This window comes from Vipera berus, assembly GCF_964194415.1.
Source record: "Vipera berus genome assembly, chromosome: 1".
NCBI lineage: Eukaryota > Metazoa > Chordata > Lepidosauria > Squamata > Viperidae > Vipera > Vipera berus.
In genome coordinates, this window is record NC_138202.1 from 353,542,641 (window position 1) to 353,561,656 (window position 19,016).

General features: G+C 42.0%; 1 protein-coding gene across 1 annotated transcript in view; it reads left to right on the plus strand.

Annotated features, from left to right (window-relative positions):
* Positions 1–19,016, plus strand: part of ACACA (acetyl-CoA carboxylase alpha) — a 254,747-nt gene that overhangs the window by 123,432 nt on the left and 112,299 nt on the right. The window contains exons 30-32 of the mRNA XM_081313199.1: positions 8,059–8,082; positions 16,042–16,185; positions 17,079–17,175. Of these exons, the coding sequence (XP_081169325.1) occupies positions 8,059–8,082; positions 16,042–16,185; positions 17,079–17,175 (265 nt within the window). The remainder of the gene's footprint in view (positions 1–8,058; positions 8,083–16,041; positions 16,186–17,078; positions 17,176–19,016) is intronic.

The window sequence follows — 19,016 nt, forward strand, 5'->3', positions numbered from 1 at the left end:
AGCAGATAACTCCTCATATTACGGCCACAGTTGGGACCAGAATTCCCGTCGCTAAGCAAGGAGGTTGTTAATGAGTCATGCCCGATTTTACAGGTAGTCATGATCCCAATGGAGCCCAACATTTGCCTTGCTAAGCGAGACAGTTGTTAAGTGAGATTTGCTCCACTTTTCCAGCCACAGTTGTTAAGTGAATCACTGCAGTTGTTAGTAACCTGGTTGTAAAGTGAACCTGGCTTCCCCATCGACTTTGCTTCTCCGAAGGTTGCAAAAAGTGATCACATGACTCAGAGACACTGAAACCGTCATAAATATGAGCCAGTTGCTAAGTGTTCAAATTTTGATTATCCTTAGGAACTTGGGGGGCTGCCTCGGCTGCCACTGATTAATTGTTCTCACTGTCAGGAGGTTTCTCCTTAGTTCTAGGTTGCTTCTCTCCTTGTGAGTTTCCATGGTCACATGCTTAAAATCAGACACTTGTTCAACTGACTCATATTTATGACAGTTGCAGTGTCTCCAGGTCACATTATCCCCTTTTGCGACCTTCTGACAAGCAAAGTCAGTGGGGAAGCCAGATTCACTTAACAACCCTCTTTCTAATTTATCGACTGCAGTGATTCACTTAACAACTGTCTTGTTCAGCAACAGAAATTTTGGGCTCAATTGTGGTCATAAGTGGCTGTAATAGATTGGTAACACCTTAATATGAGCCATTCCAGTCTTGAAACTGGAATATAAATAGATTATATGGATATAAATATATTTATATGGATATAAATAAATAAATAAATAAATAAATGGTCCGGCACTTTTATTAATAACGGAGAAGTAGTTTTCCTGTCACTTGGGTTGAGATTCTGGAAGGACTACTGTACTCTACCTCTTCCATCCCTCTGTTAGCATATTCTCCCGCTTCCCTACTCATGACCAGGAGCAAATCGTAACTGCACCTGGTGCCTGAACAGCGTAAATTACATCCGGACGTGCTCTGGAGACACCCTGGACCGTACACACTCCAACTGTGCAGCCTCCCAATCACCAATTCTTTCCACGCTGCTGGTTCTTCTGAAAAGATTGTCCATTTGCTATCCTAGCTGTGTTGCAAATGATACTCAAATGATGTCCCCCTTCTGTGGGGAGGCTGGGGTGAGTTCATTATTTTAAAACTTACACCTCAGAGCAGAAAGAGCAATGGAGGCCTGTGCTCATTTCACACGGAGGCCTTTGGAGATATCCAAAGTGTTAGCAAATAGGAGAAGGAAGCAGTATTAAATAGGTTTGCTTTCTTGAGTTACTTACAGGTAGTCCTTGACTCATGACCACAATTGAGCCCACACTTCCTGTTGCTAAGCGAGACAGCTGTGAAGTGAGTTTTGCCCCATTTGACAACCTTCCTTCCCACAAGAGTTAAGTGAATCAGTGCGGTTGTTAAGTCAGTAACACCGTTGTTAAGTGAATCTGGCTTCCCCATTGACTTGGCTTGTCAGAAGGTCGCAAAAGGGGATCACGTGACCCTAAGACACTGCAACCGTCATAAATATGAGTCATGTTCATATTCAAAATTCATAAGTATGAATTCTGATCACATGAGCGTGAGGATGCTGCAGTGGTCATAAGTGTGAAAAAATGATCTTAAGTCACTCTTTACAGTGCCATTGTACTTCGAACGGATGCTAAACAAATTGTTCTAAGTCGAGGACTACCTGTATAAAGTAATAAAGGCAGGATAAAAAAAAATCTAATGAATTTAACAAGGATCTTTGTCCAGGCTGTATCGGCAAGTGTGTTTCCATTTTGTTCTGCCTCCATTTGTCTTTTGTTGTTGTCCAGATTTCTGGTTTTGTTTCGACTTCTCAGAAAGCGAGTTGTGTTCTCTATCAACTACAGAGATGTAATGCAATGTAATCTTAGCCTTCCCCCATATAAAACATTTGCTTGGGATCACAAGTCCCATGCTTCCCAACAGCCAGGCTTGGTGAGAATTCCTGGAGTTGCAGCCCTTGTAATTTGGGGAATATTAGATTGGTGGAATCTAACAAGAGCCTTGGTGGAGCAGTGGGCTAATGCCTCCTTAAGTAACACCAGCTGCCTGCAATTAGTGCAGGTTCGAGTCCCACCAGGCTCAAGGTTGACTCAGCCTTCCATCCTTCCGAGGTAGGTAAAATGAGGACCCAGATTGTTGGGGGCAATTAAGCTGACTTTGTAATAATGCCGCTTGGGGTGTGTGTGAAAGCCCTAATAAGCAGGCATATACATAGAATGAAGGCTACTGCTAAGCTTGTAAGCCGCCCTGAGTCTTTGGAGAAGGGCGGGATATAAATGGAATTAAAATAAAATAAATAAAAAATAAATAATGTAAAGTTTTTTCATGGTCTACAGCAGGGGTGTTCAAATTTAAGACCCACGGACTTTCAACAAGTCTTGAAGTTGTCAAGATTGGACACCCCTGGTCTACACGGTCTATTGTATCAGTTACAGAAGTGTTCTCTGCAACTGGGCATCTGTATTATTGCATGTAGTGGTACAAAGGCTCATCCTTTCCTACAAATAGATTCTCATATCCAAAATAAGAATCACACAATGAATTTGCAAAAATACAAAAAAAAATCACAAACAGCTCCTCTCGTCCAATTTTAATGTGACTTCTAAACAAAGAGACCACTACACACTCTACACACAGTGGGAATGTCGTTACCCTGGGGATTGTGCAAGACTGCACATCTGTCTGACTCGTGATCCCAGTTTTGAATAGCAGGTTGCGGAAAGCAAACCTGGTTAGAAGAAAGAAGCGGGCAGAGGTAGAACTAAAACCCAATTTAATTTAAATTTAAACCTAGCCAAATAAAGACAAGCTATTTTATTCTATATGTATTCAGTCACGTTGTGCTTTCTGTCATATGACAAATTGCAGCAAAGTCTTGGGGCACCTTAAAGACTAACATTTATTATTCCATACATGTAGTCCTCAACTTATGACCTTAATTGTGCCCGGCAATGACGGTCATAAGTCGTGATGGTCATAAAGTGGGTCATCAAACGGAAGTAAACACTGGTTTCTGTTAAAAAAAACCAAAAAACTTTAACTTGTGGTCACATGACTGGGGATGCTACAAACAACTATAAATGCCAGCCAGTTGCCAAGCACCCAAAATGCAGTCATGGATTACGGTTGAGGATGATGTCAGAACTTCAGAACCAAAAGGTCCTAAGTACCTTTGGGGGGAGGGGAGGGATCCATCGTAACTTCGAACGGTTGCTAAGCAACTGGTTGTAAGTCGAGGACTACCTGTATTACAATTGAACGACAGCTTTAGGAACTGTATGGAGCTGCAAAATCAGGCATTAAAACAGAGACTGATAAGAAGGATCATGCTGTCCGGCGAATCGAAAAAGACTTATTGCATCTACACTAAAATTAATTTTGATCACATTAAGTAGTTATTTTGGATGCCTTCCATATGTTTATAAAGAAATGCTATTCCGGAGGGAGAAGGATCATGAACAGTTCCCTCATTCCCAGAATTAAAAATGGTATTCTGCTACAACGTAGGGGTCTTTCTCTGTGCGAATGTCATAGGGTCTCCTACTTGAACAGGGGGTTGGTCTAGAACAGGGGTCGGCAACCTTGGCTCTTTTATGACTCGCGGACTTCAACTCCCAGAATTCCCAAGCCAGCTATGCTGGCTCGGGAATTCTGGGAGTTGAAGTCCGCGAGTCAAAAAAGAGCCAAGGTTGCCGACCCCTGGTCTAGAAGACCTCCAAGATTCCTTCCAACTCCGATATTCTGTTCTTCTTATGGCCCCCTATTACAGGGAAATCTAAAAAGACGCGTAGGCCTAGGGAAGATTTTATTTTGAACAATGCTGCCATTAAATTTGCCTCCTGGAAAATACAGTTCGGTATTTTATATGACACAGTCCATATAACCGGATGGGCCCGTCCTTTTCATTCAAGGCAATAAAAGTGAATCAGTTGAAATATCATCTCAAAAGTTCCTCCGGGGGAGTTCAGGCTTCCCCCCACGCTCCTGTTGACTGGTCATTGACTTCATGGGATGAATATAAACGACGGCAAATGTCCACTGATATCGAATACCATGAGAAAGATACAGGTAGTCCTTGACTTACAACCACAAATGAAACTAGAATTTCTGTTGCTAAGCGAGACGGGGGGTTAAGTGAATTCTGCTCCATTTCAGGACTGTTCTTGCCACAGTAATTAATTGAGTCGCTGCAGTTGTTAAGTTAGTAACGCGGTTGTTAAGTGAATCTGGCTTCCCCATTAGCTTTGCTTGCCGGAAGGTCGCAAAAGGGGGTCACGTGACCCCAGGACGCTGCAACCGTCATAAATACAAGCCGGTTGCCAAGCATCTAAAAATTTTGATCATGTGACCATGGGGATGCTGCAATGGTTGTAAGTGTGCAAAACGGCCATAGGTCTCTGTTTTCAGTGCCATTGTAGCTTTGAACTGTCATTAAGCAAACTGTTGTAAGTCGAGGAGTACCTGTAGAGATGTGTGGGCACTCCAAGGAATGTTTCAGGAATATTCTGCCTCATGGAATCTTTAAAAAGAAAACAAAAATGGCTGCTTTTCACTGGGCATGCTCACCATCCAAATCTAAGTAAACAAATCAATAAACACAGAGGTTTATGGAGATATAAGGGCAGTTGAGCTTAATTCAGGTAAAATGTTATATAAATGTGCAACCTGGGAATCCTACTTTACACACAGAAGGAGAGAGAGAGAGAGAGAGAGAGAGAGAGAGAGAGAGAGAGAGAGAGAGAGAGAGAGAGAGGTGGGAAGAAAAGTTTAGAAAGGAAAAGAGAGGAAGGGAAAAGGGGGAGAGAGAGGAAGAAAGAGGGGAAGAGAGGAAAAGAAAGAGGAAGAGGGGGAGAGAGAGGAAGAAAGGAGGAAAGAGAGGGGGAAGAGAGGAAGGGAAGAGAGAGAAGGCGAGAGGAAAAAGAGGGGGAGAGTGGAAGAGAGGGGGAGAGAGAAATGGAGAGACAGGGATAGAGAGAGGATGAGAGAGAGGAAGAAAAAGGGGAAGGGAGGAAGAGAATGGGGAAGAGAGAAAGAGGAAGAGAGAGGGGGAGAGAGAGGGAGAACGAGTGAGCGAGAGAGAGAGAGAGAGGGGGCATTTTAATAATGCAGCTTCTACCCTTCCTAATCACGAACTGCAGGTGAAAAAAATTATGTCCATCCATGTGCTCAGTGAATTATTTATTTCTTCTGCCCCCATTCCTGGAAGAACCTGTGAAAGAACCAGTTAAATTTAAAAGAATTTAAGGACCCAGATTGTTGGGGGCAATTAAGCTGACTTTGTAATAATGCCGCTTGGGGGTGTGTGTGAAAGCCCTAATAAGCAGGCATATACATAGAATGAAGGCTACTGCTAAGCTTGTAAGCCGCCCTGAGTCTTCGGAGAAGGGCGGGATATAAATGGAATAAAAATAAAAAAATAAAATAAAATAAAATAAGCCGAGCTCTGGTTGAGCTTTCAACCCTGAACGAGTGTTCCCATATTCCATTTTATTCTTGTTGGTGTATAGCGATTGATAATACAATATATACAATCACAGTTTAGCCAGACTTGAGCACATTTTGAGTCCTGTAAATTATAAGCAATGGAGAAATGGTTTCCCTGTTTAATATAAACGTGCCTCAAACTAAGGACAACTTCTGTCTAATACGTGAAGGACTGCATTGATAAGCTGAAGTACAGTGTTGTTGTTTTTTAAAAAAAATATTTTATTTATTTTTATTTTTATTACATTTAAATCACGCCCCCTTCTCCGAAGACTCAGGGCGGCTTACAAGCTTAGCAGTAGCCTTCATTCTATGTATATGCCTGCTTGTTAGGGCTTTCACACACACCCCCAAGCGGCATTATTACAAAGTCAGCTTAATTGCCCCCAACAATCTGGGTCTTCATTTTACCTACCTGGGAAGGATGGAAGGCTGAGTCAACCTTGAGCCTGGTGGGATAGGGATGAAGATGTTTGCATCATCCAGTTCACTTCAGTCTATCAATCTATGTACCGTATATCTTCAGGCTTTGCTTAATGCTACTAGCCAGCCACCATTTGCCGAGTCCTATCTACTGACAGTTTTCTCAGTATAACGCATTTTAAGATGGGGGCCAAATTCCAGAATTGTACCCAGGTTTAAATTTGCTGAATATCAATTCCCTTCAGCAGATAACTCAATCATCCAGGTTCACCGTTGTCCCAAAGGTGCTTTTCAAAAAGCAACTGGACTTTCTTGGGTTGTTTTTTTCCTCGACAATATTTTGCTTCTCATCCAGAAGCTTCTTGTATGAGAAGCAAAACATTTTCCAGGAAAAAAAACCCCAAAGAAATCATTTTCCTTTTGAAAAGCACTTTTGGAACTCCCGTCAGCAGCAAATTCTCTGTAATATTTATGCTACCAGTTAGGTAATAAAATGTGACTTGCTTCTGTTCATCCTGGCTGAAAAAAAATTGGCGAAGGAATATAATTAAATAATGTATCTGGCAGTGGGGTTCAGTAGGGGGCTAAGGGAAGTGACGTTATTTCTTGTGGTCATAGACTCACTTCTTTTTTCTTTTATGATGATGCTTTTTTTATGTGCTATATGAAACTCACTACATTGGGATATTCACTCCCAAGTGATGTCCATCGGAACTTCAGGCGTGAAAGATAAAGGCTACAAGTTAATTGGAATCAAACTGATTCATTGCTCATCCCTATGCACAGGAATCTAGTCAACTAATGGTTAGCACTATTTTGGTGCTAGATAATGATTAATGGGGGACGCGGTGGCTCAGTGGGTTAGGACGCTGAGCTTGTCGATCAGAAGGTCGGCAGTTTGGCGGGTCGAATCCCGAGTGCCGCGTAACAGAGTGAGCGTCTGTTACTCGTCCCAGCTTCTGCCAACCTAGCAGTTCGAAAGCACGTAAAAAATGCAAGTAGAAAAATAGGGACCACTCCAGTGGGAAGGTAACAGCGCTCCGTGCGCCTTTGGCGTCTAGTCATGCCGGCCACATGACCACGGAGACGTCCTCGGACAAGCGCTGGCTCTTCGGCTTTGAAACGGAGATGAGCACCGGCCCCTAGAGTCGGAAACGACTAGCACGCATGTGCAGGGGAACCTTTACCTTTACCTTTAATGTTTAATGGAATTCAAGAAGGGTTGGACAAATGTTTGTGACTATGTAGACTCTCTAGACTGATTCCTCTTTTGACTGCACCTGCAGATTCTGACACTCCTCCTACAGGAACGCATACTATATCTAGATAGTTGTTCTTTTTGCCTGAAACATAATTTACACTGAGATAAAGAGGAACTAGATCCAAAGATGGTGTAGAAAGTTACATTTGCTTTCCTCAGGACCCTGAAATATTCTCCCCTTCCCCCCAAACATTCACAGCGGATTCAGTGGAGACAGCGGCCGTGTTGTGCCCATAATACACTTTGCGCTATATTAGTAATCTTACAAAGAGTTACAATGCCTTAATGCCTTGCTACCCATCTTCAAAAGCTGGTTTTCAGTTAAGTCTGCTTTATTTAACGTTAAAAGGGCAAAATGTCCTATAGCTTGGTAATGTTCCCCATCGATTTCAAGTATAACTTATTTCTGAGTAAGTGGCTATACAATTTGCAAGGGTAATAAATGTGTAAAGAATAGTTTGATAACACATTTTCCCCCAAAGAATTAAATGCAGTTAATTTTTGTATAATTTTTATATGCAGTTGTCTTGAGGAAGAACTTCATAGTTTAAAAAGTGTCAAGAAAGAAGAAAATGGTTTTCTAAAGCACCTTTTGGAGTTTTTTTTTTATTTATGTTTCATGATACCGATGGATAAGCCCTTCTTTCCTATGTCCCATGGATGCTGCCAGAAAATAAATATGTTTATTTTATTTTCCACCTCTACAAATGTAATTCTTACAGCTTCTGCTTTGCACACTGGCTTGAATGACAGTTCTGATTATTATTTTTTTAAAAAATTATTGATTTATTCATTTTAATGATGGCTTCCACTAACCAATCTTTAACTAACTGTGGTTGTTTAATTACAGAGGGAACATTCCCACGCTCAACAGGTACAGTAATTCTCCTTTTTAGCTCTTTTAAAAAGTAGCTAGTTGTCAGAAGAATGTGTAGTTTTAACACAATTTTTTTTATTTAAAAAAAGGGTTCTTTAACAACCTAACTTTTTTATTTCGTTGTTTTTTTTTGGAATCTGGCTCCCACTCAAAACTATACCAATCTCTAATCCTTATTTTCAGCGTTTTGTTTTTATGTTTTCCTCTGTTCCTCTTTGAATGTTTCTGTCTTTGTTCTTCTCTTTACCCTTTCTTTTGGCATGCTATAAAAATTGCTTCACCAGCGCTCAAGACTTGTCTTACCTGCCCTAAAAACTTGTTCCAGATCTTGAAGCAAAAACTGGTCGGTTTCCTTTCTCCTTTCCTTTTTCCTTGGGTAGCAAAGGTGGACCCCAGCTGGCCAACCCACCAATTGGGATTTAAAACAGAGTTGGTATTCCAAGTATACAGGTAATCCTCGACCTACGGTCACAATTGTGCCCCCAATTTTTCTTGCTAAGTGAGACAGTTGTTAGGTGAGTTTTGCCCTATTTTCCAACCTTCCTGGTCACAGCTGTTGCGTGATCGCTGCGGTTGTGACGTTAATATCACGGTTGTTTAGCGAATGCGGCTTCCCCGTTGACTTTGCTTGTCGGAAGGTCGCCAAAGGGGATCATGTGACCCCGGGAACGCCGCAACCGTCATCAAAATGAACCAATGGCCAAGCGTCCAAATTTTATATCACGTGACTATTGGGATGCTGCAAGTGAAAAAATGGTCCTAAGTCACATTTTCCGTGCTGTGGTAACTTCGAACAGTCACTAAACGAACTGTTGTAAGTCGAGGACTACCTGCACAACGTCCAGATTTTCCGGACATTGATCCATATCCCAAATTTGCGAAGGTCAAATTTCCCAGCTGGGGAAGGTTCTGAACGCAGGATCCTTAACCTTTTCATTTCCCTATATCTTAAATCTTTTTTTTTTAATAGGAAAGAGATTAGCAAAATATCCTTGTCGGTGTTTGCTCACCTGTGAGTAGAAGGGATGCTGTGTCTTTGCTCAACTGGCCTTCTCTGAGAAAGTGGCCATTAGCTTCTCTCTGACAAAGGCCAACTCCCGTTTTTTCAAAAATGCCCAGGGGAAGAGAAGACTTCCAAAGTTTTTGAATTAAAACACTGGGAGGTAGGAGGGCGGGGAACCCTTTGCTTGGTGCTTAATTACCCAGTTCCTAAAGAAATGAAATTGATTTTATTGGATCGCGGCCAAGAATGGGCAGAGTGGGTTTGAAGACTAGCTACTCACCCTTCTACAGCAGGGGAAGCAAACAGAAGATGCCTCCAACTTAGCCATTGGCAAGAAGGACCCTAGAGCAGGGTTTTTAAAATCCTTTTGGGCTACAGATCCCTTTGAAAGTCTGACGCAAGCTACGAAAGCCCAAATATTATTTGAATACACGAGATAAAATGCGGATCATGCTCCAAAGTCCCTGGCTCAGATTCGGCTATCCAAAATATTTTAAAAAGAAGAGCTTGCAAGCCAGCCTGAGTCACCTTGTAAGGGAGATGGGCGGCATAAAAAAATTAATTAATAAAAACGAACAGCCTCAAATTACTTTAGACGGAGAGATTTATTGAAGACAACACGGGAACGTTTTTTTGGAGAGTTAGAGGTCATGCCTTATTGAGCTGCCTACACGGGTTGCCGACTGAAAAACTAAATTTAATGAAAATACAGTTGTAACGTTTTCCTCAACCAAGTTCAGAGGGCTCCTAAACTCCTATCCGTAGACATCAAAGAGATCTGTGGAATTAAGAATTAATTAAGAACCCTGATCTAGACCATCGGGTGTGAAAATGGTTTTTGGATGGGGACGGCCCAGGCAATGGCTTCTAGAGGTAGCTTTGTTTCTCCCACTTGTTAAATCTCCAGTTGGCTGAAGGGTGTATTCTCTCCAGTTTGAATGCCTTGGCAGAGATCATTTTCATCTGCCTTAAATTAACTTTTTTTTTAAAAAAAATGCCAACCATTCACTTGGGCTGTTCAGGGAGGAGGGTGGGTGGAAACTGTTTGGCTGAGAACTAATTATTATATAGTCATTTGTCAGGAAAGACGTACAGCCTCTCGCTTGAAAGAGAATGTATTTGCTCAGCCGTCTTCCAGAACTGTGTTTTCTTTCCCCCGTGTTGTTTCTTTCCTTTAAAATGCAATTTTGCAAATATGGCTAAAGGCAAATTGGAGGGGGTGGGATAGAGATAAGCGGGAACTCAGTGGCCTCATTCGGTATTCTGGCCTGTTTCTCTCTAAAGTAGTAATCACTGCACCATTTGTAGGCAGGAGATAGAAGACTTGACACGACAGAATTTATTTCCGTGTCAGAAGGAAATATGCCACACTTCCACAAGTTAGCACGCCCTGGACAAGTCTTTTTTTTTTCCCTTAACCACCCAACAGGTTAGATTTTCACAGGTAGGGATTTTTTTTATCCACACAACAGAGCATTCAGTCGTTGCAGTTTCCTCCCTGGTAGAGAAGTGACGGCTTTTTTTTCTGTAGAGGTATTTGAAACTTTGGACCACAATCTTCTGTTTTGTATTTTGTGAGGAACTCATCCTGTAACATCAATTGATGTCACTATTGAAGGACCCAGGGGAAGGTTCTGGGTTCACATACGTGCACGCACACAACCACCTTGCTGTCTGGCAATTCACTTGCTATTGACCAGGGGTCTCCAAACTTGGCAACTTTAAGACTTGGTGGGTGTTGAAGTCCACAAATCTTAAAGTTGTCACGTTGGGAGACCCCTGCCACAAACAAAGAGATATTTTCAACAAATCAGCAAGGGTTAGGCTGCTGTTGTGTTAGGTCATATTTACCACAAGTTGCTGACCAAGGACTGGTGTGTGGAATGGTTTCTTCTGAATCAAAATGTTCACCAGATATTGTGAAAGATCTCTAGTGCTACAGGGTATCAACCAGCATTTGCAATGCCACACTGTTGAATCAACCATTTCAGCTGGTCATGATGTAGGAGAGAGATGAGGAGAGGGGTAGATGTAAGTCAAGGTGAGCCATCAGTTGGATTCCAGATGTTGACTCATGAGTACTTCCACGATGACCCAGTAGCAGTCATCTAGCAGTTGTTTCTCAGTACCAGGACGTTGCTCTCCATTGGAGAAGTGATGGGGTCATCCAAAGCCCATGGTTGAAGAAGAAATATGCTATGTAAGGGTGTCCATGGGGATGATAAAAAAATTCAAGATGGCGGTGCAATGGCACAATTCAAACCCCGCCTCCTTTAATGTGCATTCCTTGTTAAAAAGGGGTGGGGCTTAGACTGGCCAGCCATCTTGTCCCCTTTGACCAACTCTCCAAATGTCCCTGGAATATGAGAAGCTGTTTTATTCCAGGCTCGACTCCCATTTATAATATTTGTATCCTTGGGAGCCCCACAGTGACTCCTGGGTTGTGTTGCACCAACAAAATGCCTAGCAAATGAACGCACAGGGTTATACATGCATACAACCAAACTAATTTAACACGAACCAAATTCAGCATGGTTCTGTGACTGCTATTCTTATGAACTGGTCAGGTGTGTTGCATAAATACAGCCTCTAGATCAGGGGTCTTCAAATTTGGCCCTTTTTTGACTTGTGGACTTCAACTCCCAGAATTCCTCAGCCAGCATGCCTGGCTGAGGAATTCTGGGAGTTGAAGTCCACAAGTCATAAAAGGGCCAAGTTTGAAGACCCCTGCTATGAATGGCTTTTAGATAGATGCTCACAATAACATCTCACACACCTGTTTTAACGCCAATTCACAATGTGGGTAAGATTATTGCCTACAGGTAGTCCTCAACTAACAACCCCAAATTTCTGTTTCTAAGCAAGGCAGTTGTTAAGTGAGTTGCCCTCCATTTTATGAGCTTTTTTGCCATGGTGTTAAGCAAATCAGTGCAATCGTGAAGTGAATCATGCAGTCGTTAAACAAATCTGACTTCCTCCAATGACTTCACTTGTCGGAAGCCGGCTGGGAAAGTCAGAAATGGTGATCACATGACCCCGGGACACTGCAAGGGTCATAAATACATGTCAGTTGCCCAGCAACTGAATTTTGATCACATGACCCTGGAGATGCCGCAATGGTAAGTGTGAAAAACGGTCATAAGTCACTTTTTTCAGGGCTGTTGTAATTTCGAAGAGTCACTAAATGAATGGTTGTAAGTCGAGGACTACCTGTATTTCGGAAAAAGCTTAACTTGGAACATTTCTGAGCCTGGTCTGTTGATGCTGATGTAAGGGCATTGAAATCCAGCATAAAGGTTATGCCCAGCTGGCACAGTGGACAATACCATTCTTAGCGATTTCTAAACATACTTCAGCATGTTGTTATATATTTCTGTTGATGTATATCCATGGCCTTTGTTCAGAGAAAATATACTATGTCTTCAGAAACTAAAGTAGCTCTCTCTGTGTACGTGGGCGTTTGTGTATATGTGTGTTCTTAATTTGCAAAGGCTAATCCTATCTGTTTTATCATCTGCTTTTGTCTGCCAGGGCAATGTATAGCCTCACTGTTGAAAACGTAAAGAGTTTGGGAATAGTCAAGATATAAATTATTCTGCAATGTATGTGGTTTTTTTTAAAAAAAAAATAGTGGAACAGGAGAGAGGAATGCCCCCCCGAGCTTCTTTTAGACTACGCTATTTTCATTTTAATTATTTATTCGTCAAACAAAAATTACAAATTTGAACGAACAAAATTAAAAAAAACTATATGGGGCGAGGTCCGCAGAAATTAAGTTGGAATTAAAACTATGAAAGTTTTAATTAGCTGAAACAACTGAATTGGGTAAGATACCTCAGACTTCAACAACTCTGTAATTCTGGATGAAATTCGCTACCAGCTGTTGTCAAAATCAGGGTCCTGATGCTGCTGGACTCACAAAGTGTGAGGTCGAATTACAAGTTAAGATAGCCTTTAGTGAAAATTTCACTTCTGCCTTCTGTGGATCAAATTATTTTAGCAAATTCCACCAGTTATGGATTTTCTTTTCTTTTGTTTGTTTTCACTCAGCCTCAGTACTGCCATCTGCAGAATGGATTTAGGATAATCTACCTCGCTGGAAATGTTACAGTTCTGCGAGGCAAAATGCTTGAAAGCCCTTTTCAGATGCCAAGGGGCTAATGGGATTCTTGCTCAGAGTAATGCCGCTGACAGAGTTCTCTGCAAAGCCACGAATCTTAGATTAGCTCGTAACCAATTTTGCTCTCTTTTAATTTCAGCAGGTAACAATTATTTCAGAAAAGCAGACTTAAGAATCTGCAGGGCTGCAGACTGAAAATCCAGCCTCATGGAATTAAAATTATTATTAAATTCGTGACCTTTTAAAGACTGGCTCAGATTAAAAAAAATATTTTTTTTAAAAAAAGGTAGAAGTGGTAGAAATAAATAAATAATTACTAGCCACGGGGACAAAATCCAGCTCAGTACATTCCAACAAACAAATGTGAATGCTTTTTACATATCCAAAACTCAAGAGATCAAACTCTGAAGTCCCCATCTATTCGCTAGGATAATTACTTTTTAAACGCCACAATATATGGGAGGCATTACATAAAGAGGAAAATGAAAGCAACAGCCTCTCTCCCCATCCCCAAATTTGAATAGTCTAAAGTATTTCCTTGCGGCTTGCAAATCTTGGTGAAAATTTCAAATCTTAGAATGCTAGTGACCTTTAGAAGACTTAATGAATGAATGAATGAACCTTTATTGTCCAAATGAGATTGGCGGAGCCTCCCTTTATGCCTCCCCCCGCCACTACAACTCACAGTGACAACAAACCCACCATCTTGTTACACCATGTGCTAATTGCACACAACACAGCAGCCTCGCAAGTCAATCATACATAAAGTTATTTCCCGCTCAAGAGCCTGACAGCCCATGGATAAAAGCTGTTCTTCAACCTGTTGGTACGGCTGGCTATACTCCTGTATCTCCTACCCGATGGTAGGAGAGTAAAGAGGTACCGACCAGGGTGTGAGTCATCCCTGAGAATTTTCCTCACTCCTCCAAGGCAGCGGGCCCTGGTGAGGTCATCCAGTGGTGTCAGGGGACAGCCCACGATGTCTTGTGCTGTGCTCACCACCCTCTGTAATACTTTCCTATCCGCGGCTGTCAGACCAGCATACCAAAACCACAATACAGTACGAGAGGACGCTCTCTATAGTAGACCAGTAAAAGAAGTCTAACCTCTTATCCAGATGTCATTAATCTAACATCCTATCCAGGACTCAGTTTCACATTCACAAGCCCATCTCACATTCCTGACTTGCAACAGTTAAAAAACGAACACAACGACATCAGAAACAAAAATTACAGATTCATAATAGCCTGCAAACATATTAACCATGACTAAAACCACAGTGAAACTAATAGCTCTCATAGTCAGGAAATTCCTCCTTCTTTAGAGTTGGGATCTCCTGTGCAAGGCTCCCACCATGCTGTGTATGGATAATACATTCAGACCTTCTTCCCTACAACAGCCTTGCAAAGTATTGGAAGGATTTTCCCACAAAGTATGAGTCTTTGCATACAACATTAAAAGTTCATGATTTCTGCTGTTGCTGCTCAACTGTTTTACTGGCCAAGCTCAATCCCTGTAATTTTTGTTTTTACTTGAACATATATAAAAAAAACTGTCAGGGCAAACTATTGCATACAGTAAAAACAGACAGCAAACCCCACACTCCCTCATCCTGATGATGTTACCTAGTTGGGTAATGAGATGTCTTCAAGCTGCCACCAAGGAGTTTGCAAGCTCTGAGTCATCAAGCTCAGAGACCATGAAGAGTTCTGTGTTTCCACCATATTGGAGTCTTTTCCTTACCACGAAGGACTAGTTCTTCATATAGTACGTCCATGGGCTTTTGATATGCCCATGGTTAGCTTGTGGGGGTTTTTTGGGGGGTGTGTGAAAATTGGCAAACCGCTTGTTGTGGTCAACAAACCCTGTGAAACAGCCTTGTCTATCAGCCCAGCCACTTGTACCAGCTGTAGGGAGGGATTAAAATGCTCTATCCATCCTGCAAGCCATTGCAATGGCTTGTAGGCATAGCCAAAGTAACGTATTAAGAGCCATTGGCATTGGCATCCTTTTCCTGATCTTTTTGGGTGTTTGCTCAGGATCTTAAGTGGCAAAGCCACAATGCATTGTTCTAGTTCACAGAAATCCTTCTAGCTTTAAAAAAAAGTTATAACAAGTATAACACAAATATTCTCACTCTTTTCATCTGCTTTGATGTTTCGGTGACCACTGAAGCTCCTTTGAAACTCATTTTCAGTTCTACTGAAGCTGTTTAAAACCTGGTTAGCAGGTTCCTCAACTGACTATCCAGATTTACACACACACACACACACACACACACACACACACACACACACACAAAATGTTGGAGGTTACTGAGTAGCACATTAGTGCTATTCTGTTGCAGCTATTATTGCAACTTTGGCCTCTTGGTTTTGTAGTACAGCTAACCGTTCCCCCAATTGGTGGAAGAATTTGCCACTTCTTGTTTTGAATTCAGCCCTGTCAAGAGTTGAGGAAGAAGAGGGTGGGATGAGGGTTAGGGTCTGAACATACCAAAGGGTAAATCTTGGAAACCTGCGCTCTGCAAATTTAATTTTGAATAACCATTCAGATGGTTTCTTTAGGAAAGCTAGAGCCAACATCGTGGTGAGCTTAAATCCACTCCTACCCTATTTTTGTGTGCTTGTTTCTTTGAACTTCTCTATGCCAAACCAAGTGAAGTTTTCTCCTTTATTTTACTGACACACACCCCTCCAAAAAGAGAGAGAGAGAGAGAGAGAGTCTCTAACTAGTTTTGTGAGCTCTTTTGTTTCTCCTGACCTTCTTTTTGAGCCCTGTCTGTCTTCTGCTGGTCTCCTAATACGTCCTGTGATTTGAACCTGCTATTTAGAATGTCCTTCTCGTCTAACCTTAACCATTACGGGATGGTCCACGTGGCCAGTGTGAGCGACGTTCTCCTGGACAATTCTTTCACCCCACCCTGCCAGCGCATGGGAGGCATGGTTTCCTTCCGAACCTTTGAAGACTTCGTCCGGTAAGCAATGGAGGAGTACCAAAGCTGGGACAGGATGGCTTAGTTTTTCCATCACTTCTGCTTTCTGCTTCTTCTGTCTGACGTCGTGTCCTCCTGCAGTGTACAAACCCCAGGTTGAGCTAGGTATCAGAAAGGGTAATTTGAAGGCAGGATTGGAAGGGGAGGAGGACAGAATAGCATAAGGGTGAAGGGATCTGGAGCAAAGCTCTTTTGAACATATTATGAAAGAGATGTTGGCTTAACTTTGAATGTCTCTGGAGGTTCTCAGTCATCCAGGTCATGGTTGCCCCAAAGGTGCTTTTTCAAAAGGCAGCTAGATTTTCTTGGTTTTTCCTTGAAGACGTTTTGCTTCTCATCCAGTTGAAGAAGAACCGAAGAAGCTTCTTGGATGAGAAATGAAACGTCTTCAAGTAAAAACAAAGAAAGTCCAGTTGCCTTTTGAAAAAGCACCTTTAGGTTAAACTTTGAAGTTGTCTGCTTTGTCTGGGTAAGGGAAGGCACTGGCCTGTGCAGTTTGTCATCATATAGTTCAGTGTTTCTCAACCTTGGAGGCTGTAAGATGTCTGGACTTCAACTCCCAGAATTCTCTAGTCAGCAATGCTGGCTGAGGACTTCTGGGAGTTGAAGTCCTTCTGAAAGCCACCAAGATTGAGAAACACTTGTAATGGTAAGCAATTTTGTCCCATACTCTTTTGCCTTCTTACTTGTCACACCTTTTGATGTTGTGCTTTGCCTTCATAAATATTGCAGGATATTGTGGACCAGAGAAACCAGAAGAAGATGGGTGGAACAAGTTTGAGGCCATGAAATGGAATGCTGGGAATATCTTAAAATGTTGGATTGCTATTTGATATTTTGATGATGGTTGATCTTTTGCTTATGTCCTGCTTCAGACTTTTTGATGAGATTATGGGATGCTTTTGCGACTCTCCACCTCCAAGTCCCACCTTTCCAGAATCAGGACACTCATCCCTGTATGATGAAGATAAGGTACAGTAGTCTATTCTGATTGGGTTTGACAGTAGAGGCAGCTTCTTGGGTTGAATGGACGGGGGCAAATTAAAAGAGCTGTGGAGAAAAAGGTGTGTGCAAGCATATGGATGCAGTTCATTAAAGCAGCTGTATCTTTTCTGGGTTTTCGCAATATATTTGAGTACCAATAGAAGAGACGCGGTGGCTCAGTGGGTTAGGACGCTGAGCTTGTCGATCAGAAGGTCGGCAGTTTGGCGGGTCGAATCCCGAGTGCCGCGTAACAGAGTGAGTGCCTGTTACTCATCCCAGCTTCTGCCAACCTAGCAGTTCGAAAGCGCATAAAAATGCAAGTAGAAAAATAGGGACCACTACGGGGGGAAGGTAACAGTGTTCCGTGCGCCTTTGGCATCTAGTCATGCCGGCCACATGACCACGGAGACGTCCTCGGACAAGCGCTGGCTCTTCAGCTTTGAAACGAAGATGAGCACCGGCCCCTAGAGTCGGAAATGACTAGCACGGGTGTGCGGGGGAACCTTTACCTTGACCTAGAATACTTGTAGCTCAGGATTGAAATGCAGGGTCTTTAATGCTCTCTGAGCTTGGTTGTGTGCTTTCTTGTAGATGTTTTATTACCCTTTCACTGATGATGTTATCTAGATGGGTAATGAAATGTTGCAAGAAAACAACCAACCAAGCTCAGAGAGCATCAAGGACCCCACATTTCAACTCTGAGCTACAAATATTTTCTTCTGTTGGTAGCATACATGGGCATCAAATGCTTCAGAAAGCATGCAAATGAGAGAATTTTGCATGTAGGCAAATCTCAACTTCGCACTGATGATGTTACTTAGTTAGGTAACGAAACGTCTGCAAGAAAACAACCAAGCTCAGAGACCACCAAAGACTCCAGATTTGCATACATTTTTGCCTTTGAATCTGGAGGAATGCGCTGCCCTAATTCATAGTATTCCTTGTTTCTCAGGGTGGTAGAATTTTATGGGTTCCAGATCCATGAGAAACGAAATCTGAGTCAGCAAGATGTTATGCAAAATTACATGAGGCCTATTCTTAGCTTAAGGGTTGGAAAACCTTTCAAGCATTGGATGCTATTGCTTGAAGATGTGTGATGGCATAATCTCAGTTTTGGAAAAAAAAATGACCCCATATCTTGCAAGACTATCCTATATCTTGAGAAGTGGAAATCTCGTTCAACAATGTCAACTTAAGTTGACATCTTCCGTAAGGAACAAATTTAAAATTGGATAGTTTTAAGTTTTAATTATTTAACTATTTGTCAGAGTTGTCTGACAGGGGAGATAGGTGGCATAAACACTTAATAAATAAATAATAAACAATGTCAGCAATCTTAGGAGATTTGGGCCATACATTTATTGCATTTTTGACAGCTATGAATAGATGCTATGAAAGAGCTCTGAGGGTGCAGTGGTTAAAGTGCAGTATTGCAGGCAAACTCTGCCTACAGCCTGAAGTTCAATCCTGACAAGCTCAAGGTCGACTCAGCCTTCCATCCTTCCGAGGTCGGTAAAATGAGGAGCCAGATTGTTCGGGGCGATATGCAAATAATTCTTCTACGTTGTAAAACTGCCCAGAGAGTGCTGTAAAGCACCATGGGGTGGTATATAAGCCTAATTGCTATTGCTATTGTTATGTCTAGCTGGATCACTAATGCTCAAATCTGACACACCAATGTGTTGGTGATTCTTGCTTTGGCAATTTTTAAAAACAGTTAAAATTACAGAATTTAGAAGGAGGTAACTATTCCCATCTAAAGTATGAACAGCCATACTTCCAAAATTCTGAAGGGTACAATAGGGGTCTCCATTCCACCTGTAAACATT